The 17,324-nt window shown below is 51.6% G+C and overlaps 1 protein-coding gene across 4 annotated transcripts in view; it reads right to left on the bottom strand.

Annotated features, from left to right (window-relative positions):
- LOC130188136 (RNA binding protein fox-1 homolog 2-like) overlaps positions 1-17,324 on the bottom strand; it is a 49,957-nt gene that overhangs the window by 21,359 nt on the left and 11,274 nt on the right. For 2 of the 4 annotated variants that reach the window (XM_056406270.1, XM_056406269.1), the window contains exons 3-6: positions 9,002-9,202; positions 8,336-8,500; positions 7,884-7,937; positions 7,619-7,711 (exon numbers count right to left, since the gene is read on the bottom strand). In XM_056406270.1, coding sequence (XP_056262245.1) covers positions 7,619-7,711; positions 7,884-7,937; positions 8,336-8,500; positions 9,002-9,202 — 513 coding nt within the window. Of the gene's footprint in view, positions 1-7,618; positions 7,712-7,883; positions 7,938-8,335; positions 8,501-9,001; positions 9,203-16,257; positions 16,694-17,324 lie in introns of those variants that run through there. The other 2 variants (XM_056406272.1, XM_056406271.1) reach the window with 2 other exon arrangements.

Raw genomic sequence — 17,324 nt, 5'->3', positions numbered from 1 at the left:
ACACACAAACAGAGAGAGAGAAAGACACACACATACACTTCAGATGTCTGAATAAAACTCTGCGCTGCGGAGGAGCAGCAGCCACTTCCTGTAACACTCAAGCAGATCACCCACAAACACACAACCTTCGAGCAGGAGTTAGTGAGGGGAGTCTTTAGGGTTCAGCATGGTCTCTGGGGGGTAGTGGGGAGTCTTTAGGGTTCAGCATGGTCTCTGGGGGGTAGTGGGGAGTCTTTAGGGTTCAGCGTGGTCTCTGGGTTGTAGTGAGGAGTCTTTAGGGTTCAGCATGGTCTCTGGGTTGTAGTGAGGAGTCTTTAGGGTTCAGCATGGTCTCTGGGGGGTAGTGGGGAGTCTTTAGGGTTCAGCATGGTCTCTGGGGGGTAGTGAGGAGTCTTTAGGGTTCAGCATGGTCTCTGGGTTGTAGTGAGGAGTCTTTAGGGTTCAGCGTGGTCTCTGGGGGTAGTGAGGAGTCTTTAGGGTTCAGCATGGTCTCTGGGGGGTAGTGGGGAGTCTTTAGGGTTCAGCGTGGTCTCTGGGTTGTAGTGAGGAGTCTTTAGGGTTCAGCATGGTCTCTGGGTTGTAGTGAGGAGTCTTTAGGGTTCAGCATGGTCTCTGGGGGTAGTGAGGAGTCTTTAGGGTTCAGCATGGTCTCTGGGTTGTAGTGAGGAGTCTTTAGGGTTCAGCATGGTCTCTGGGGGTAGTGAGGAGTCTTTAGGGTTCAGCGTGGTCTCTGGGGGTAGTGAGGAGTCTTTAGGGTTCAGCATGGTCTCTGGGGGTAGTGAGGAGTCTTTAGGGTTCAGCATGGTCTCTGGGGGGTAGTGAGGAGTCTTTAGGGTTCAGCATGGTCTCTGGGTTGTAGTGAGGAGTCTTTATGGTTCAGCGTGGTCTCTGGGGGGTAGTGGGGAGTCTTTAGGGTTCAGCATGGTCTCTGGGGGGTAGTGGGGAGTCTTTAGGGTTCAGCATGGTCTCTGGGTTGTAGTGAGGAGTCTTTAGGGTTCAGCATGGTCTCTGGGGGGTAGTGGGGAGTCTTTAGGGTTCAGCATGGTCTCTGGGTTGTAGTGAGGAGTCTTTAGGGTTCAGCGTGGTCTCTGGGGGGTAGTGGGGAGTCTTTAGGGTTCAGCATGGTCTCTGGGGGTAGTGAGGAGTCTTTAGGGTTCAGCATGGTCTCTGGGTTGTAGTGAGGAGTCTTTAGGGTTCAGCATGGTCTCTGGGTTGTAGTGAGGAGTCTTTAGGGTTCAGCATGGTCTCTGGGGGGTAGTGAGGAGTCTTTAGGTTTCAGCATGGTCTCTGGGGGGTAGTGAGGAGTCTTTAGGGTTCAGCGTGGTCTCTGGGGGTAGTGAGGAGTCTTTAGGGTTCAGCATGGTCTCTGGGTTGTAGTGAGGAGTCTTTCGGGTTCAGCATGGTCTCTGGGGGGTAGTGAGGAGTCTTTAGGGTTCAGCATGGTCTCTGGGGGGTAGTGAGGCGTCTTTAGGGTTCAGTGTGGCCTCTGGGTTGTAGTGAGGAGTCTTTAGGGTTCAGCGTGGTCTCTGGGGGGTAGCGGGGAGTCTTTAGGGTTCAGCATGGTCTCTGGGGGGTAGTGGGGAGTCTTTAGGGTTCAGCATGGTCTCTGGGGGTAGTGGGGAGTCTTTAGAGTTCAGCGTGGTCTCTGGGGGTAGTGGGGAGTCTTTAGGGTTCAGCATGGTCTCTGGGGGTAGTGAGGAGTCTTTAGGGTTCAGTGTGGTCTCTGGGTTGTAGTGAGGAGTCTTTAGGGTTCAGCGTGGTCTCTGGGGGTAGTGGGGAGTCTTTAGGGTTCAGCATGGTCTCTGGTGGGTAGTGATGAGTCTTTAGGGTTCAGCGTGGTCTCTGGGTTATAGTGAGGAGTCTTTAGGGTTCAGCATGGTCTCTGGTGGGTAGTGAGGAGTCTTTAGGGTTCAGCGTGGTCTCTGGGGGTAGTGGGGAGTCTTTAGGGTTCAGCATGGTCTCTGGGTTATAGTGAGGAGTCTTTAGGGTTCAGCATGGTCTCTGGTGGGTAGTGAGGAGTCTTTAGGGTTCAGCGTGGTCTCTGGGGGTAGTGGGGAATCTTTAGGGTTCTGCATGGTCTCTGGGGGGTAGTGAGGAGTCTCTAGGGTTCAGCGTGGTCTCTGGGTTGTAGTGAGGAGTCTTTAGGGTTCAGCATGGTCTCTGGGTTGTAGTGAGGAGTCTTTAGGGTTCAGCATGGTCTCTGGGTTGTAGTGAGGAGTCTTTAGGGTTCAGCATGGTCTCTGGGGGGTAGTGAGGAGTCTTTAGGGTTCAGCATGGTCTCTGGGGGGTAGTGAGGAGTCTTTAGGGTTCAGTGTGGTCTCTGGGGGTAGTGAGGAGTCTTTAGGGTTCAGCGTGGTCTCTGGGGGTAGTGAGGAGTCTTTAGGGTTCAGCATGGTCTCTGGGGGGTGGTGAGGAGTCTTTAGGGTTCAGCGTGGTCTCTGGGGGTAGTGAGGAGTCTTTAGGGTTCAGCGTGGTCTCTGGGGGTAGTGAGGAGTCTTTAGGGTTCAGCATGGTCTCTGGGGGTAGTGGGAGTCTTTAGGGTTCAGCATGGTCTCTGGGGGTAGTGGTGTGTCTTTAGGGTTCAGCATGGTCTCTGGGGGTAGTGATGAGTCTTTAGGGTTCAGCGTGGTCTCTGGGGGTAGTGAGGAGTCTTTAGGGTTCAGCGTGGTCTCTGGGGGTAGTGAGGAGTCTTTAGGGTTCAGCGTGGTCTCTGGGGGTAGTGAGGAGTCTTTAGGGTTCAGCGTGGTCTCTGGGGGGTAGTGAGGAGTCTTTAGGGTTCAGCGTGGTCTCTGGGGGTAGTGAGGAGTCTTTAGGGTTCAGCATGGTCTCTGGGGGTAGTGAGGAATCTTTAGGGTTCAGCATGGTCTCTGGGGGGTAGTGAGGAGTCTTTAGGGTTCAGCGTGGTCTCTGGGGGTAGCGAGGAGTCTTTAGTGTTCAGCGTGGTCTCTGGGGGTAGTGAGGAGTCTTTAGGGTTCAGCATGGTCTCTGGGGGGTAGTGGGGAGTCTTTAGGGTTCAGCATGGTCTCTGGGGGTAGTGATGAGTCTTTAGGGTTCAGCATGGTCTCTGGGGGTAGTGAGGAGTCTTTAGGGTTCAGCATGGTCTCTGGGGGTAGTGAGGAGTCTTTAGGGTTCAGCGTGGTCTCTGGGGGTAGTGAGGAGTCTTTAGGGTTCAGCGTGGTCTCTGGGGGTAGTGAGGAGTCTTTAGGGTTCAGCATGGTCTCTGGGGGGTAGTGAGGAATCTTTAGGGTTCAGCATGGTCTCTGGGGGGTAGTGAGGAGTCTTTAGGGTTCAGTGTGGTCTCTGGGTTGTAGTGAGGAGTCTTTAGGGTTCAGCGTGGTCTCTGGGGGGTAGTGAGGAGTCTTTAGGGTTCAGCATGGTCTCTGGGGGGTAGTGAGGCATCTTTAGGGTTCAGCATGGTCTCTGGGGGGTAGTGAGGAGTCTTTAGGGTTCAGCGTGGTCTCTGGGGGTAGTGAGGAGTCTTTAGGGTTCAGCATGGTCTCTGGGGGGTAGTGAGGAGTCTTTAGGGTTCAGCGTGGTCTCTGGGGGTAGTGAGGAGTCTTTAGGGTTCAGCATGGTCTCTGGGGGTAGTGAGGAGTCTTTAGGGTTCAGCATGGTCTCTGGGGTAGTGAGGAGTCTTTAGGTTCAGCATGGTCTCTGGGGGGTAGTGAGGAGTCTTTAGGGTTCAGCGTGTTCTCTGGGGGGTAGTGAGGAGTCTTTAGGGTTCAGCATGGTCTCTGGGGGGTAGTGAGGAGTCTTTAGGGTTCAGCATGGTCTCTGGGGGTAGTGAGGAGTCTTTAGGGTTCAGCGTGGTCTCTGGGGGGTAGTGAGGAGTCTTTAGAGTTCAGCGTGGTCTCTGGGGGTAGTGAGGAGTCTTTAGGGTTCAGCGTGGTCTCTGGGGGTAGTGAGGAGTCTTTAGGGTTCAGCATGGTCTCTGGGGGTAGTGAGGAGTCTTTAGGGTTCAGCGTGGTCTCTGGGGGTAGTGAGGAGTCTTTAGGGTTCAGCATGGTCTCTGGGGGTAGTGAGGAGTCTTTAGGGTTCAGCATGGTCTCTGGGTTGTAGTGAGGAGTCTTTAGGGTTCAGCATGGTCTCTGGGGGTAGTGAGGAGTCTTTAGGGTTCAGCATGGTCTCTGGGGGGTAGTGAGGAGTCTTTAGGGTTCAGCATGGTCTCTGGGGTGTAGTGAGGAGTCTTTAGGGTTCAGCGTGGTCTCTGGGTCCCCTGAGGGAGACGGCTCCTTGGTGGACGTACTCAAAACTGTTCTGACCACATTCATGTCCGAGCTGCGGTGCTTTTGTTATTGCCATAGCCGTCCTACACTGTACGCTACAATCTACAGTCATCAGACCAGGAAACCGTATAATAGTTTGGTGATGATTAAATTAAAAAATAAATGTCTTCACTAAATTCTCTTTATTTTGTCTAGCCTTCCGAAATACAACGAAACTATGGTTATAATTAAATTGAGTTCTAGTAACCAGTAGGGACGTCACAACGACGGATACTTTAGTACCAAGCCGATGCCAAAATACTCTAAATGTTACCGCACTATGTTTCTACAGCGCGGCAGGTCCCGTTGATCAGGGCTCGGGATCGATGACATCCCAGTGAATTAATCCGCGTTAGTTAACGTTACGCTAAATAACTGAGCTAACGGCTAACAGGAGGTCGCTTTGAAGGGCATTCAGATGTGTTCACGCTTTTACGCAGTAAAAATCGGTAATTTGGAAATTGATATGGTATCACGATGTGATCAGATGTAATCTAGTAAAATGTTGTTTTTGGTGGGGGGTCATCATGGATTAACAATAATCTTCAATAACATAATGTTTATGTATTTATTGTTTGTACCATGTTGTCGAATTAAATATGTAGGAAGCGTAGAACGTCTCTATATTGGTGTTGACTACTCCACTCCTGGTAGGGTTCATCCCTTACAGCATGTATTGATAGGTAAAGACACAGATGTCTGTTTCCTGGACATGTTGGCGTTTTGCTCCGTGTGCGAGAAGCAGACCACTTGTGATTCATTGAGTTTATGCAACATGACCCTAATGGTTTCTGGATTGAGGGTATTTGCGGCGCTAATGAGACCATGCAGGAACCCTAATGCACTTCCTGTACAGCCAGTTATTGCGGCGTCAGAAATTAAATATGCGGCTTCACATGTGACTGAATGGATGTGCCAACATGTTGCTACCCAAGGGCAGGCAGACGTCATGTCAGAGCACAAACACACAGACAGCCCCGAGTGGGTGGCGATGCGGTGAGGTGTGTATGCGAGTGCGGACTAAGATACACACGGTTGAACCCATATATAGGCCTGTGGGACTCTATATATAGAATGGATAGTGTCAGATGGGATCACAGAGAAGCAGGAAGACAACAAAGTGAATCGTAGTTGGGCCACTTACATGGAGACATTGGAAGCACACAGGAAACTGACTTCTTCAAAGCGCAGAGTTTTAATCCAGACAAAGAGAAGTACAGGACAACTTTAAGCACAACAATTCTCTGGTTCCCACAGGCGAAACACGCATGCACGCTACGCAGCTAAGCTACGAGAAGAGCTTCTAACCGACTCCCACTGGCATGCACAAAGAATACCAACACATCAGCACTCCAGTTAAGTGCGGCATAGCTTTTTAAATCATTCAATCAAAACCTACTCGGAAAACTAAGAATTCAAACAATCAGCCTTTTTTTTCTCCCTTCGGTGAGTGGAGCAAGACTATGAGGCACCCAGGTGCAGCGGACGTCATGCCAACCGAACAAGTAGCTCGACAGTCCCATCGCCAAGAAACGAGTTCAACGAACGGCCGCAGAGAATAAACATGCATGAAAGAAACAATGAGCATCCAGCTGACTAGAGACCGCTTCAGCTCCACATCTCCACATTAAAATACCAACCATGCAGCCTACGTCAATCCAGCTCATGCCGGTGGATAGCAGAGAACCGCACATTCGCACACAGTAATAGTGACGTCTTCATGTGGAACCCTTGTATACAGTAGGCCTATGTATTTCAGAGTTCATGAATTATTTTTGCAGATTACTTAAGTTGCCAAATTCAATCTTCGAAACGACATCATTCGACAAACTCTGAAATGATGCAACCGATGGAAAAGCCAGAGGAGCGTCTGCAGGAAAGGAGCGGCGCCAGATGGCATCGCCTCAGAGAGGAGCGTCGGGCCCTTTCTCCTCCAGTTGAAAAGAATATGCGTAAACACGTATCCACGAGTTGTCCTGCGCCAGCCCTTCGCCTCCTGGAGCCCCCCCCCCCATGCACCGTAAACAAACACACAGAGAGAGAGAGAGAGAGAGAGAGACACTCCACGGACTGCTGTAGCTGGCCCGCCATGCAGCGGATGCAAGACTCGCTCCGGCCCAACACCACGACGGACTGAGTTCATGCAGAGAGACGACTGGAAACAGAGACCAACTGCTCGCCGATTAACACGACTGAATGATGTCATGCAAAACGTGGGGGGGTGGGGGGTGGGGGGGGAGAAAGAAACAGAGAATCAGGTTACAGCGATGCCAGGGACAACACGGGCTGTTGACCGAACACAAGGGCGAGACTGATGACGCTCCATCAGTACATCAGCTTGACGATTGGCTGAAGGCGGCGGAGGGAGTGTGTCGCACCAGTGGGTGCAGGTGGCTGTCTTTCATTCTTGTTGACACACACTGCAGCAGAACAGTACAGAACAAAAACAAAAGGGTCCAGACAGCCTCATCCATCATGCAGGAACTGACTGACTCGCACACACACACAGCCACCCACACCTAAATACCACAGGAAATCACCACAGTAAGCCCATGCAGAAATCCCGGCTTACAGCGTCGTGGGTCAAAGATCCAAGATGGCCAACTGGCAGATTGACACCCCAGATAAAAAAGAAAGGAAGAAAAACTGCTTCCAAAAACTCACATGCTTCAGTAAAAAAAAGAAATATATATATATAGAAGTAAATCAAGAGAACTAACCAGAACAGACATAATTCAACATACATTAAAACTCAAAGTGCAGAGATCTTTGCGAGGATCCCAGAGTGAACATGCACCAGTGTTGCTGTGATTTCCCAGCATGCTGCTGTGGTACCAAGAGGCCGTAAGCTCGTCACAGCCGCTTAGCCACAGCACCGGCAGAGGGGAACGCGGAAGGATTTCTACACGAGAAAAAACAAAACGAGGGCATCCGACAACAATCTGCCATGCATCATCCTTCTCGCCGCGTTCCTCTCGTGCCCTCCGCTGCCAACGGCACAAACATCATTCCAAATATGGCGGAGAAAGTTGCGACATCCGCGTGGCTACGAGTTACCAATTAGTCGAGGGGGAAGGGGGGGAGAAATAAAAAATGCTGCAGAGGAAAAGTACCCAGCATGCCTTATGGAGTGTGCTTGAACCCCCCCCGCCCCCCCCATTCTAATCATTCCCACCACAAACAAGTCTTTCGAAGAAAAGAAAAAAATGAAGATATTGCAGAGAGGATATCGGGAGTGGGGTACCAGTGGGCTGCATCAGAGCATGTCACTACGGGGAGGATGGGAGCCGGCTGGCAGTCAGTGATCAAGCAGAATTATGAGTACAGAGAGAAGATGGAAAATGGAAAATTACCTCAATCTTACGGCCTTCCACCAACGTGCCGTGGAGCTTGTCCCTGGCTTTCTCTGCGTCTGCGCTGGTCTCAAATGTCACAAAGCCAAAACCCTGTGGTACACGGCAGAGGTCACAGAGGTCGGCGGTGAGTGGGAGAGTGGAGCAGGAGAGAGGAGAGACCTTCGACCTCGGGGAGCACTCTGACATTGTTCAAGAGATAATTGGAGTCACAATGATTCCCCACGTGGCCACATTTACAGAGGGAACAGGTCAGTTCACTTACCTTGGAGCCCCTCTCATTGAAAATTATCTCTACGTCCAGAATCTTCCCATATTGCTGCAACGAAATGTGAGGGAGGGGAATTAGCAAACATGTGAAAGAAAAGAGAATCTTTGAGCTGCCTTGCATATCAAGTGTTTCATCTTCTGACAAGGTGTGAGTTACAACAACTGGCCAGCAGGTGTCACTGTGACACTAAAGGATTTCAACTCGTTTCCCTTGAACTCTGCTCGGTCCCCTCGTTCTCGTTCCTCCCACTTCGCCCCTCGTTTTATTACACCGACATACGTGGCAGCTAATTGCCCACTCAGGCACCAAGAGAACACCCACCAGTTTCTTTCCTTCACGGTGTTGTCCCTTCTCTAAAAGCACTCCCCCCCCCCCCCGCCGCGGCGTCTAGACCGATTTATCGAACCCCGTTAAAAATGAGAACCACAACAATCACATCTCCTCACCCCAAACATTTGCCTGAGGTCAGGGTCCCGGAAGCGGAAGGGGATGTTTGAGACGTGAAGACGCTTGGGGGACCCTTTGGCCTCCGAGGGGTCTCCCACAGAGCCGTCTCCCCCCGTGCCACATTGTACACCTGCCTCGCCCTGGGGCACCTCCTCTGCCTTTCCCTGTGAAGGGAGGGAGGGGGAGAGAAGAAGAAGAAATTATATAACCATTATAATCTCAACTGCATCTTAAAAAAAAGGACATATGGTTACTTGTCAGAAATGGGCTCGCTTGTTAATGTGCTCACAACGATGATGACAGCGTGCAGGTTTAATCTTGACCACGCTCCCGTCTCTGTTGAGCGGGTTAACAAGCTAACAATGACTAATTAGCCCAAAACAAAAAAGTCCAGCTGGGTCAGATGGGAACATTTTGTAGGTTTGGGCATGAATAGTATTAAAAAACATTTTGTTTGTAGAGCTGCATGTCCATAGAGCTAAAGACTCAGAAGCCAGGGTGTGTGTCTGCCATTGTATTTAATAAAATGTATATAAAAAATAATCTCGCGGTTCCTTTTCATCTTCAAGTCATCAAGAAAGCAAGAGAGCCAACAAACTGTAATGAGAGGAAACGCCTCAACGCCAGAGACACAAGCACACCGACGTCCGAGAGGCGGCGCTTACGTTGTTGCTGATGGCGACGGTGGTCGTGGAGGCGGCGCCGTTAGCGCCGGCCCCGACGTCTGCTGCTCCCCCGGCACCGAACATGGCCCCGGGGCCGAACTCCGTCCCTGGCAGCCCGTTTTGAGGAGGGGGCGGCGGGGGGAACGCTGAAAAGGGCGGGGCCACCAACCCCTCCTGTCCTCCTGTCGAATCCTGAGAGCCCTGTGGGAGAGAGGGGGGGGGGGGGGAAGGAGAGGACTTAACATATGTACCACGGGAAGCGGTGCTTTGTTGCGTCCTGGTGGAGGCAGAATGACGTGGTTAAAATCATGCCTACTCAATTTCACTCTCTCTCTCCCTCTCTCTCTCTCTCCCTCCCTCTCTCCCTCCCTCTCCCTCCCTCTCCCTCTCTCTCTCCCTCTCAGTCACTCCCCCTCCCTCCACCTCCATATCTCTGACAGGCGTGAGTTTTAAGTCAGCCGACCATGAAATATTTACAGCAAGCACATCCATTATTGAGAGCGAGAAAAACCGAGACACGGTTTGAGATACAGAGATGCTTACGGGACGGGCGGACGCGCAGGGAGCCGAGCAGCCGCAGCACCACGCTGACCGAGACGTGTTGACGACCACCGCTGCATTGTGGGAACACTCGCTCACGTATTTTGGGGATTTCTTTGAGAGAACCATCTATAATTTAGATGAGCTGTGTCTGTGCGTCAGCCGGGACTTCAGCCTCAGGACTGGTACAACTCTATCAGCAGCGGGATGATCCGCAGAGTCTTTATGGCTGCTGCACACACACACACACACACACACACACACACACACACACACACACACACACACACACACACACACACACACACACACACACACACACACACACACACACACACACACACACACACACACACACACACACACACACACACACATCTTGCCGGTCTTTGTGTGTGTGTGTGTGTGTGTGTGTGTGATGACTCTGCAATGCTGCATACAGCAAAGAGCAAAGAAAAAGAAGGCAGACTCAGTGGCCAGGCAGCAGAACACGCAGCATTCAGCACCAATAAGCACCGGTCCGGTCCCTGCTTCTGGGCCGGCTGACGCCTAAAGACGCTCCGTCTGCCTTTTTAATTAGACGGAGAAGCGACGCGAGCTCTAATCCCACAGCCGGCTCGCTGCTCTTCTGCAGCATCTCTACCGCATCGGCTGCAAACAGCCGGCTGAGGCGCAAAGAGGCCCGTCGGCGAGACGGACGGCTTCTGGGGCCCGGCCCAAAAGATAGAGGCGGCACCAGAGAAAGAGAACGGGGTGATAACATCTGAGAGAGCCACTGTCGGCGCGGTGAGGCTGCGCACACGATAGGGAGGGACGCCCGAAAGAATAAACATTAAGAAAGGGGCGATACGCTGTGTGTGCATATACATGTATTTTCCTCAGGAATGATCAAAGCCTCGGTGGACTTGTTGGGGCGTGTGAGCTCATGAACATGCAGGAGCCTGTGATCAGCCATGAGGGGGCGTATCCTGTGGGCTCATCCAGGCCCAGGGCTGAGGCTCACAACATGGGGCGCTGGGAAAGCAGAGGGAACGTACGAGAAGACGAGAAGAGAAGAGATGGTGACAATAGAAACGAGAAGGTTCAAGCTTATGAACATCTACGACTGGTGATATTGGGTTGTGTTAATATCATTTATATATAACTATATACTGAATCTAAATCTATCAACAAACAAACGTGTATTCCGCCGCATGGTTCCCCGAACCCGCTGGACGCCGAGATGTGCAACACGACGCTCCCGCGAGGGACGCACCGGTCGATCGGAGCCGATTGGTTTCCACGGTTACATTTACACACGCGTGCGGCACACTCCCTCACACACACCTTCACACACAGTAATGTCACCCACACAAACCCCGCGCACACACACACGCCAGCTGGAACTTAGATCAGACTTGATGACGATGCGTTCCAGCTCTACTAATGTCAATTTTAAGGTTGTCATGATGTGTTCAAACGTAATCCCGTAAAATTTAGTATTTTGGGAAAAGGAGAGGAACTTCCATAAATACAGTTGAAGTAAAATGTTTTCAGAGCAATGAAGAAGAAATATAAGAGGGAATTATGACCGTAGCTGCTCATAGCTACACAATAAAAACTACTATTGACACATTTTTTTAATCAATAAATTCTGCAGCCTTGCTGTCAAATATAGATCCCAAATTGAAAAATCTGAATCACCAGGTCAGCGTCTCTCGCTCTCCGACGTGATCAGTCAAACATCTCAAGTGGTGACACGCTTTAGGCTCCTAGTGCGGACGTTTAAAGGGCACTCAAGCCCACCAGGAGCTCGTTTCACGAGACGTTTGTTTGAGGCAACAAAGGATAAACAATCATGAACAAGATTTATGGACCAACTCATAAACAAGCAGACGAATGGAAGCCATCAGAGGATGAAGAGTCCAGAGCAGCGCCTCCTCCAGTCCACACGGGCATTCCTGACCCGCTGACTGAGGAGCAGCACAGCCCTACATGGCAGCATCATATAGTCCAGAGGAGGGGGGGGGGATGGAAAAAGAAACAGGGACTGGGGCTCAACGGAAGGGGGGGGGGGGGATTATGGGAAATAATGACACACTTGAAAAAGAGTTATATCTGGTCCGATCTTTTTCTGGAGTGAATTTTGACATCGTGAGATGAGATGCAGAATTTTGGGGGCGATACGTTAAAAAACGGCGAGGCTCCGTCTGAAAATGACAAACGCTTCTGATGTTCCTGAATAACCAGCAGCGTCTGGAGGAGGGCCGACCCGCGGTCTGCCTCTCCCCTCACGCACGCAGCACTCGTGTTACCTGAGACACCATATGTCTTTCCCATGCGCTGAGAGGAGGAGGAGGAAGAGGAGGAAGAGGAGGAGGCCTTTTCACTGCAAACCTTTTCAAGCGTTCGTGTCTGTCTGACACCGGCCAGACACGCTGACTGAACGCCAAGCGGCGATGCTACGGAAACTTATCAATCATGCAAATTCATGGCGGAGCGTCTCTCAGGATGCCGAGTTACAGATAAAACTCTCTAGAGCTTCGTGTCCCTCTGCCGCCCGTCTCTTTTCTCCTCCTGTGGTCGGAGAACTGAGTACACCCCCGCCCGCCCGCCCTCTTCACGGTTGCCTTGCCACGCTTGATGAAAGCCAGAGGGAGAATTTCTCTTTCTTTTCCTTTTAAAACCAAGGACGCCCGCCCCTCAAGTCACTCAAAAGCTTCCGCTGCACTAAAATGTCCGTCAAAGCTCGAGCCGCAGCGCCTCTCCTTCTACGGGTCGCGTCTGCGCAGAAGCTCCCGTCGCTCCTTCCCGACTGCGGGCCAATCGGATCACAGAACCGGGCTGTTCCTCAGAGATGCATCAATAGTCCACGGACCGAGCAGAACGCGTCACATTGCTCTCGATATGCTGTCGACATTAATAAAAACACAGGAAAGACAAAAGCGTCATAAAGTAACATCGGGAATATTAATTAAATGCTTTCATTGAAACTTCAAACGGGCGTGATTGCTCTCCGTCAGCAGCGCTCTGGCTGCGATGGGATCTGTGACAAGCAGCTCGTTTGTTTTTGACAGTAACCGCTCATCATCATCATCATCATCATCATGATCATAATCACACTGACGGCCCCGTTCTCCAACACTCTTGTTCACCTTGGGCGAGAGGATTTCAAAATAAATAAATTCCTCCGCACAACGCTTTTTGGGATACACCCAAAATACGGACCAAAAAGGTAAACAGATACAAAACCATTCAAGGTAACCAGGCAACGGGCTGTTGGTTTAGGGCTTTTCAAAAGCTTCGCCATGAATGATAGTAAACTAATGATCATATATCTGCTCTGAGAGAACAAGTTTAACATAACCGTAAATTGTAGCCCTAGTTGTTATAGATGATGACAACCGGAGTCGACTCCCAATAATAAAAAACAACATTACTCTCAAGAAAGCTTTTAAAAGTGTATCTAAAACCAAACATCAACAACAACAAGCGAAACAGAAGTAGATAATGGACAATCACAGAATATGGTTTCCTTCTTTATTTATATATTTTGGTAAACATTCAACTCTCAGCCCAAACAGGATGGATTGAAGTCTCCACGATGTCTCCACTAAATGAGGAGAAAGACAAGCCGAGTCCAAACACACTTCACCTCCCTCTGGCACGCCGCTTCATGAGCATCACGACCTCGCGCTCACCGTCTTTCACCGTGTTCACTTTAACCAGGACTTATTTATGGATGAAGCAGCGGCGGCATGAGGGCTTCATCCCTCGACCGCCAAGAATCCACAAAGGCCGAATGTGAATGTTGTGAAGTGCACCGTCACGTCGACCAGGAGTTACAAAGAAAGTCCTGCGTTGCTCATCCAGAGCGGGAGGACCCAGCCGCCACCGGCTCGAGCGCTGCAGTGCGAGATCGAGTCCGGTGTGTGTGTGTGTGTGTGTGTGTGTGGCGGTACAACGCTGCTCGTCAGGTACCCTGAGAGATACTGCTGCGTCCGCTGTACCGCATCCGTGCGTCGCTTGTCGCTTGCGATGCGCAAGAGTTCTCCACAACTCACGCCGCTCACGGCCTCGGGAGGCGGCGGTCAGAGCGGCGTCGGTGTTGGACGTCGTCCCCGGTTGTCCGGGCGGCGGCGGGACCGCGGTTAACCCGGAGGCGGCGCCGTGTCCGCCGGTGCTTTAAAGACACCAAATGCTGAGGGAGGCTCAGCACTTAATCTGTAACGGGTGAAATGTGCTCCTGCGAGACGGGAAGTGAGTATTATCTGTCACTTTTTAATGGGACAGCTGCCACCCACACACACACACACACACACAGTGAGGGAGAGAGAGAGAGAGAAAACCCTGAGGGCAACAGACTGGGGTGTGGATCCCTTGCAAATTCCTCTCTGGCCTGTGGTGGTGTTGTGCCAGTATGGGGGGGGGTTAAGCAGCCTAAACACTCGGATGCCCCTCGCTGCCTCACAGCGTGCGGGGCTTCACCGCCTCTTCCTCGTGGGGCTCAGCACCGAGCAGGTGGGTGACGGGGACGACGCAACGCATCTGGATGTCCACGATGCGGGGGAGGGGGAGATGCGGGGAGAATAGAGCACAGATTACGCACGCGCATTCAGACCACCAGGGAAGACGACGTGTGTGATGAACCGCGGGGCGGTACCCAATAGCTCAACGCTTCGTTCAAATTCATGACATTTGAATTCTGAACCAATATTTGAATACCGCAGTGTTTTTTGTTTGGCGCGTCTATTTATTGTTTTTAAAGCCGGTATTTCTGCACACTTATATTGTGAGTATCACACTAGACGTGAGAATAGATCACAGTGGTGGCTGCTTAGGATTGTTTTTGACGTTCGTGATTTAAACATTTCCAAGAACAAATGTATTGGGGAAAATATATATATACAAATATATTATATATATATATATACACTCACACTATTTAAATGTGTACCTAACTAAATGTTAATTAAAAAGCCATATCTGTTGAAGTTTAGCTTATAAAAAAACAATTACTAAAACATGCTCACTGGTAGTGTTATTGTGATCGGTCGAGCAGCAATCTAACAGCACCATCAATTACATTTATATAAATAACACAAAGTGTGTGTTTTTCAGCGTGCAGATGTCGTTTATTATGATGACAGACATTCGAAGCTTCATTAAAAAAAAAAACCTCAATAGGAGCTTCAAATTAAAAATCGGCTGACGTGAAGCTTCCTGCTGCAGCGATGACGCTGACTGGGCGAGTGAACAGAATCGGCACATCAGCAGAATCGTGGAGCCGGTCCACCGCGGGCCCGGCAGGAGGGGGGTCCACACGGTCTAAACCACGCCCTGGGTGGACTGTCTCCGCCGCCATCACACATAATGGAGTCCATCAACTCTGTTCCTCCAAAAACATGTTGTGCGCGTTGTCACGACGTGACTTGCAGCAACCAAAATGTGAATTAATCACTTTAATTAAATACATCTACCATTCCTAAATTCCGTAGTCGGGCGCGGCGAGCTGTCCCGTCGAGGATTTAAGCGTCTCTTTTATGCGCACTGTAAACCACAGCCCAGAATAGAGGCCGGTAGCAGGAAGGTTTCTGGGGGACAAAGTGACTGGCAGAGCGTCAGCTTTAAAGTGCGTTCCCACATGGTACCGACGCCCTCGCACCCTTCTAGTGACGACCGCCAGCCTGTCTCTGGAGCCGTCCTCTTTGAGGAGTGACGCTGTGTTTGGATTACAGCTGCTCTGGCCTGCACGGGGGAGAGGAACAAACGGAGGAAGCTACTCGAGTTGAGCCACCAGCCGGTGAATCTTAAGTGGAAACACGACAGCTAATTCATATTATTATTGTCCAAATCCAAGACAGGTGTGCTGCTGTGTGTGCGTTTAAAGTTACCACGTGTGTCCGTTGTGCCATGAGACAGAGAAGCGGCGGGGCCGTGACGCCTCCCCCATCCAGAGGCGGACGGAGTTTAAACCGCACCGACGGCTCGGGTGACGGACGACGTTTGAATCGCCTGGAACCGTCTCGGCCTCCGGTGCACACGCGACGCGAGACACACGACGTGACACTTGTGTGTGTGCGGTCAGCACGGCGAGAGCACGCAACGCCAACTGCACATGCATGTCAGCGCATCTGTACATCTGCATGTACCCCCCCCCCCTTAAGGCCCGAAGGAACCCAAGAGCAGAGAGCAGGACGTGCTAGAACAGAGCCAGAGAGCGGCTCTCGTCTCCTCGGGCACACGGACACGCCCACCACATGCTAGGAGCAGGCTAGCGCACGTTGACTGTGACATTAACGCTGCAGTGTTGAATAACAATTTGATTATAGTCAAATGTTGCCATTGGGCCGCAGGTGACTGCTCTGTGTATTGTGTCCATGTCCGGTGACACGAGGACAGAATGTTGCATGACCCGTTAGCCTGCTTTCTTCCCCCCTAAAAGATAATCAGAGATACGCGAGCTCAAAGAACTGAGTGTAAGAAAGTGAAAGGAGCGAAGCTGCAGGACGAGACCCGCCGTTCCTTTGATGCCCCGCCAACTATCTGCCCTCGCCTGAGCCAAGAGATATCAAAGATAACGCAGGCCACATCGTAACCAGGCACCAATTAAGGTTTCTTCCAGCCGAACCAAGCTGGTGAAACAGTCTCGCGTTTCGCCTTCTCGCCGCTCTCAAAGTGTGCCCGACGGAAATGTTGACGGAAAGAAAACGCTCCCGCTTGGGAAGCCAACTCACCGGCAGCATTGCTTGGAAGTACAGCCCCATCATGGTCTGATCTAGAGGAACGACGGCTGACCAGCTCTCCCACTTCCTCTCCCCTGCGTCTGTATTCCTCCCGCTGTGCTCCGACACCAGGAGCTGACGGTGGCTTCGGTCCACGTCTGTCTCGCACATTCAAATTCTCCCTCGTTCCCTCCCTCTTCCTCCTCCCTTCCCGGCCGGCGTCCCTTCTTCCACTTCTCCGGCGCAGCGAGCCTCGCCTGCCTTGCTCCCTCTCTCTTCTCCTTTCCAAACTTCCCCCTCCCTCTCAGCCTCGGTCCCTCCTATCCGTCAAAGCGTCCCTCCATGCAGCCGTCTAACACCGCTCCCGGATGGAGTCTCAGAACGCCACGGTTGCCGTCTCCTAGAGCCCCCGGGGAGAGGAAAGGAGATGTTGTCTTCTCTCCACGCGCTGGCTGCTGCCTGAGAGTACAGAACACAAAGGCGACCCCCACTGCATTGCAGCTCTCTCGCTCTCGCTGGGTTTTTTTCGTGAGACGATTTGTTTATCGCCTGGCAGCCTGTCCAGAGAGCAGCGGAGGGAAGGCCGGTCGGCGGACGGCTCGGCAGCCGTGTGGGTCGGCTCCGAGATCAGATGGAAGTCTCACAGAACTAGAGGAGCGCCACTCCAGAATCTAAAGCTCAACCTGCACATAAATCTGTATTTCGCTGCACTGCGCCTTTCCACTCTCCCTTCTTCTTCCTCCTCTCAGTTCCCCCACTTCCCACCACTGTATTGTTAGAAGGCGCTTAATTGGCAGAGATGAGATTGCAGTTCCTTTGCACTGCATTTTCAGATGGGAGGGAATGAACTCTGCCGGGAGAGAAGAAAGAAGAAAGAAAACCACCATGCCAAGCTTTCAGACATCTGCTGAGGCTGGCTGGAATCGAGTCCGGCGGGATGCAGGGAGAGCAAGATAAGTGATTAGGAGGTGGTGGAGGGGGAAACCGGGGCAAAGAGAAGGGAGCTGGGCCGGAGTGGGAGGCGGGGACGGAGGGGCAGTGGATGCGAGCGAGAGATAACGGGATGAATGGATAACGGG

The sequence above is a fragment of the Pseudoliparis swirei genome, chromosome 23 (genome assembly GCF_029220125.1).
Source record: "Pseudoliparis swirei isolate HS2019 ecotype Mariana Trench chromosome 23, NWPU_hadal_v1, whole genome shotgun sequence".
Lineage (NCBI taxonomy): Eukaryota > Metazoa > Chordata > Actinopteri > Perciformes > Liparidae > Pseudoliparis > Pseudoliparis swirei.
Note: the sequence above shows the minus strand (reverse complement) of the source record. Positions and strands in the feature narration are given on the sequence as shown.